Below are 5882 nucleotides of genomic sequence, written 5' to 3'. Positions count from 1 at the left end.
TCCTTCCAAGAACTGGACACAAATCTACTTCCTGAACAAAACCTCAGTCTGAAGCAATGCCAACACTGGGCAAACTAGTGGAAGGCTAGGAATCTGCCAGCAACAAGTTTAGCTCAAACTTCCCTCATCAGTTCCATATCTACAACCCTCCTCAAATCTTTCAAAACCAAACAATCTTTAGAACCAAAATGACTTCTGCAAAACCATGCAGCCTACTAACCATCCTGGTTGTACAAGGACTGTGGTCACTTACAGTCTCTGCTACAAAGTTACAGAAGGATCGGAAGCTCTGCACGACTACTTATCTGGTGCCATCATAAGTCACCCAACAATAGACTGAAAAAAAATCCTTCAGCAACTCAACTTTAACTACAAAGGAACACCCCATTGAAAACTGACCCCCAGTCAGGGGTCAGAGGTTTAAAATCACTACACCCCCACAACTTAATGCAAACAGCAGAAGAAGCCCAGTCTATATGCTGTAGGACTACCCCCAGTTCAGCTGCTGTCTGGGTGCATTGGTTAAAAACGTGGGGCACTTCCTTCAATGACACTTCAAACCTCTTGCAATAGGAGGTGGTCAGCTCTCGTTTGGGCATCAATCCCTCTGAAGCAGACCGGAATTGAATAGCAAGCATGTACAACCAACCGAAACACTTTAGTTCTGCTAGTGCATAGAGCCCTTAAAATGCTGCAAGAAGTGTAACCTAAACTAGAACATGTCAAAACCCATAACTGATTGCTAAATAAAGGCTGGTGGAACATTACTACCATTCAGTCGCAGAGTGGTGTTTGCAGACATTAGAAAACCAAAGCGCCAAAGTATTGGTTCAACTTTGTGCATAGCATTCTAGTTTGTGCCCATCCAATCTTCCATTATGCCCGTGGATGTATTTCCAGTTGAAAGTTAAGCCTGGTTGACATTGGTACCATTATGGGAACAGAACTCAGTATGCCAGCAGCCGAAGTGCCTGATCACCGATACATCAGGACCTAAATTTTTGTAAATTACAACTTTAAGACAATTCATGTGTTGAGAAACATGTCCAAGATTTAAAGCCACAACACAATTAGTCTCAACTGGTCAAAACAGCCTTCAAAGTTAAGCTGTACTCCATGATGCCCTATAACCATCTGCAATAGGGCAGTAAACACTATGCATATTTAACACACCCACTCAGTTGGTTTGGCCTGGGGAAAAATTGATCAGGGATGTACCTATTCTAAAACCCATGTGACAAAACCATCAGGTTTGTGTTAACAATGTTGAGTGCATGTATCCTGCACACCCAATTAAGAAATGCAGAGGGGAAAGGGTAGAGCTCAAATCAGCAGTTTACATGCACATGCAGAAAGATGGTTGACTAACCATATCAAAAGGAAGATTACCCACTCCTAAATTAACCATTACTACCCATAAGACAAAAGGCCACTGGAAAACCAAAATGGTACAGAGTGGGAGAAGTTACCCAATTAACCACATGTAAGCAGTCTGCTAGAACCAAATAGAATATGATGGTTAATACCACCTCCTCCCACAGCCATAAGCTTGCACCAAGCACTTTGCTTGTATACCCAGTAAAATATTTGGGCATCATGAATGCACACATACAGCTACCCAAATCCACTCCAGCTACAAGTGGCTTCTCAGCACTAATGCTGAAGTAGAGGGAAACTTACTGCCACCCCTACCCCATCACCATTTAAGTTACTAACACGACCTTGTGAAGCTTAAGCAGCAGAAACCCAGCTGACAAACAAAAGACAGCTCTGAAGACTAAACAAAGTGTGGTAGACCTGAATATACATAATTTTATTATAAAAATTGAAGTCTTGGGGTCAAGTAGAAAAAATAACACTGTTCTACATTTAAAACATAAGGCATTTAAAAATTCACACATTTAAATAGGCAGAAATCTCAATTCATAAGGCTCCCTAACCAAAAGCAGTTGCAGTGCCCACAGACTAATACATACATTTGTAGAGAAAATTCAACTACATAAAATTACAATATTAACTATACACAGTTCTGTACAGTCTGTTAAGCTAGATTAGCTGCAATTGAGTTCACATTCATTGCAATGCTCCAGCATACGTTTACAAAGTTTATTCATCATCATCCTCTTCCTCCTCATCTTCTTCCTCTTCCTCCTCTTCATCTTCCTCCTCATCATCATCCTCCTCTTCCCTTTGTTCTACTTTTTTCTTAGGGGGAGCAGCCTTGGCTGGAGCCTTTTTCCCGGTATCTGCTTTACCCTTTGAACGATACGCAGCAACATCCTACAATAAAATTGCATTTGTCAGCACTAGGATGTTGAACAAGCCGTAACAATATGAAACCTGCCTGCACATTAACAACGGTCGGGTCTTGAGCTGGCTAGCTACTCAAGTAGAAAATCTTAAGATAAACGTTCACCTCGTGTTATGAGGTGTTATGAGAGCTTGCAGAAACTCAAAGGTGCCAAGAGAAACAAGCATAACAAAATCAATACTGCAATCACGAATGACAATTTCAACCACTCTACAATTATGGGAGGGCAACTCTGACCTGTACTAATTACACAACAAAAAGGACATTGTGTCGAGACAAGCTGAACAGTAACTACGCACCCACGACGAGTTATCAGGTTTGTAACAGTTGGGCATCTTGGGGCATACTAAACATAAAACTAATCTATGCACGTTTAATTAACGCATTGAGTGAAAGCCAAGCCCACACAGTACAAAACCAAGCTACTAGGACCTACCATCTGGAAAGCTCGCATTCAATTGCAAAGCGAAGTAATTGCCATCTGCAGATACAAAACGTGACTTACCTTTTCATATTTTTCTTTTAGTTTTGCAGCTTTCTGTTCAAAGGGTATTTTGTCTTTCGCGCTCTGCTCCGCCCACATTTCGCCCAACTTCTTTGCGATATCTCCAATAGATAAACTCGGGTTGTCTCCTTTGATTTTTGGACGATGTTCGGAACAGAACAAAAAGAAAGCAGATCTAAGGGGAAAAAAGATTCAAGTCATACAAAGCGGGACAACCTTCCAATACTAGTGCCGTTATACTAGAACCGGACATCCGTAATAGCTTCATTCCCACCCACCACTTTAAACTCGGATTTAAAAAGTTAGGGAGGAGCTTCTAAAAGCGCCCCAGTTTAACTTCAGAAAAACTCCCGCCTTAAGTAGATATAGCATATGAATGGTTTGTAACTTACGGTGGTCTTTTAGGAGCATTTGGGTCCTTCTTTTTCTTTCCTTTCTTCTCTCCTTTAGGGGGAATATAGTTTTTCATCTCCCTTTCATAACGCGCCTTATCACTTTTCGCTAGTTCTTCAAATTTAGCTTTTTCCTTTGCAGACATGGTCTAAATAGATACACGAAAAATGTGTTACCATACCCATTTATGAAAGTTTTATTACTTCCAGACTTTCGTAAAGTACTCACCTTCCACCTCTCAGAGCACTTCTTGGAAAATTCAGCGAAGTTTACCGTAGAATCAGGGTGCTTCTTTTTATGCTCTTCTCTACACGTCTGAACGAAATATGCATAAGAGGACATTTTACCCCTTGGCTTATTGGGATCTCCTTTACCCATGATAACTTTTGAAGAAAAAACAAACAGTTAATAAGCCAGCCACAGCTCCAGATTTAGTTTCAGAACTTAAAGCAACATTAATATTACACACACATATATATGCATATAAAAAATAAATAGAGTGGCTTCCCACAGACTAAGTTAAGTACTATCTTAAACTAAAAAAGGGCAACTTCACAAGCTAAAACTAAACTCACGCCAGCCATAAACTCCCGTACTATTACTACACCCTGAAAAAAGGCGCGTTACGCAATACTAAATCATAACCATATAGCCAAATGCATTTCGAAATACCACAATAAACGAGCAAACAAGAAAGAGCTAAACTTAAAGTATTACACAGACAATGATAGTTTCATTTCTACTTACATTAATTAAATAAAGCTCAAACGAGAAGACAAGACAACTGAACACCCTGTACAAGAGATACAACCACGAGAAAGATCAACTACTAACTGAAAGAACAGAGTAGAGTTCAACGGTTTGTTTTGCAATAGCTTCTACGCATACTAACTTGATATAAACCGGCCCTAAACTCCACCCACACTGCACCTCATTGCTTGCTTTACTGTTTTGAATCAACATTATCGCACCCCAACCATTCACGACTCAGCGGACTGGCGCGCAAACGGTACTTAACGTCATAATGAATGCATATAGCAAGGTAGGTTAGTTCTGTTTCGTAAGCATTATTCTCGTTCAAACCGGTTAATAGGAGTAAATATACTCAATTATTATTGGATGACTGTGGTGTTTAAAAATCGCGGGTAGTAGTGGATGAGGGGGAAGGGTAGTTTTTATCACTTGTAGAGGTTTGGAGAAGAAATTGTGTACATAGTTAAAATATATTTTTATTATTAGTTTGTAATTTGTATTAAAGCTATATATGTCTTAATTTATAGTCTTGCATGATTAGTGTAACAATATTATGGTCTAATGACGCATTACTATTTAAGAGACTTTAAATTCGGTTGCTTTCTACCTGGGCTGGTCAAATATTTTTTTCTCGTTTCTACTTTTGTATTCTAAATTCGTCTCAAGATGTCTCAGCTGTTTGATAGGTTAAGGTGTCACCCTTGGTAATTGGTAATGAATATAATTTAAATGATGCGATCTGTTGCGTACTTATTTTCTTGATGTTCTTATAATTGCATCCACGTTAAACAACACTAAGTTTGTGATCCTACCGAGCTATTCAGTGTGGTTATGCTGATCTTTTCAGTTGTAGGTCCTCTTCATTTCAAAGCATTGTGTTTGAATGTGGTTCCCTCCAAATACGAAATTACCAAGAGTGAAATTGGTCTCCGTAAAAAGAGCTTTTAAAGGCAAGATTTGTTACTCAGATGTAGTACTTTTAAATCGGTGTCTCTTATTTTGTGAAATGGCAAATTAACTTGTGGTGTTTAAGGTTGATATTTGAGATAAATGTTGTTCTTGGGAATTCAGTGTATGAAACTGGCGGCTGACTTTTTAACGCTTCTTAAGCGTGGTTATGTTTAATGTAAAGCGACACTATAACAGTCTGTAGTATTAGTTGTGAGCTCTGTCAACAGTGAATATGTTTTAAAACACTCCGTGTTCAAGGATTACTGTAACTTGTTAACAAGATTCTCTTAAAATTGAAGCGGGTTCGTTTGATAGGATGTATATTATACTGGGTGGATGATAGTAAGTACAACGGCTATTTCGGACTAGGAAGTTTTAGTCCCTGGCTGCGCCTGTAGTGGGGCGGGGTCAATTGAGCGACAATACTTAAGTGTTACCGCCCCTCGTGCTATATTTCAGATGCAAGTACTTGTCTTGTACTGGGTCTGACTGACTTCCCACTTTTTTTTTTAAATGTCACGTAGGCAATGTTAGTACAGTGCTTAAGCATTTTAAATCTTGCTATAAGATTCCTTTCGCCACTCCTTGGTAGTTGATAGGACAATGATAGCTAAAAAAAAAAAAAAAGTTTTCCCATCGTGGAGTACTGCCTTCCAGTGATATCTCTACAATCCGTATAGCAGAAAATAAAATGCCCATTTGTATTGCATCACTGCTACTTTTTAATGGGCTAAGTTAACTTCCTTTTACAAGTAGAGCCACGTTCCTACATCCTGTATAACATATATGTATCTCAACTGCATCTACTGCTGTCATTCAGTAGTACCCTCAGGTTAATTCTGCTACTGAAATGACCTGGCTCAGCCAGGGAACTGGTGTCCTAATCTGAAATATCGCTAAATAAAGGGAAATATCGAGCGAAAAACTTTATCTAGAGCTTATTTTTAGCTAATTAGTTTGTGTTATGAT

General features: G+C 39.2%; 1 protein-coding gene across 1 annotated transcript; it reads right to left on the bottom strand.

Moving 5' to 3' along the window:
• Window positions 1-1787: 1787 nt before the first annotated feature.
• On the bottom strand, window positions 1788-4102 carry HMGB2 (high mobility group box 2). Its single transcript, XM_044061722.1, has 5 exons — window positions 3957-4102; window positions 3438-3592; window positions 3209-3357; window positions 2817-2991; window positions 1788-2280 (listed from the first exon to the last, which is right to left on the bottom strand). The coding sequence occupies exons 2-5, from the start codon at window positions 3585-3587 to the stop codon at window positions 2107-2109; spliced, it is 648 nt and encodes a 215-aa protein (XP_043917657.1). The 5' UTR covers window positions 3588-3592; window positions 3957-4102; the 3' UTR covers window positions 1788-2106.
• Window positions 4103-5882: the final 1780 nt, after the last annotated feature.

The sequence above is a fragment of the Protopterus annectens genome, chromosome 2.part0, assembly GCF_019279795.1.
Source record: "Protopterus annectens isolate FY-2018-M chromosome 2.part0, PAN1.0, whole genome shotgun sequence".
In the NCBI taxonomy this organism is placed as follows: domain Eukaryota; kingdom Metazoa; phylum Chordata; order Ceratodontiformes; family Protopteridae; genus Protopterus; species Protopterus annectens.
Note: the sequence above shows the minus strand (reverse complement) of the source record. Positions and strands in the feature narration are given on the sequence as shown.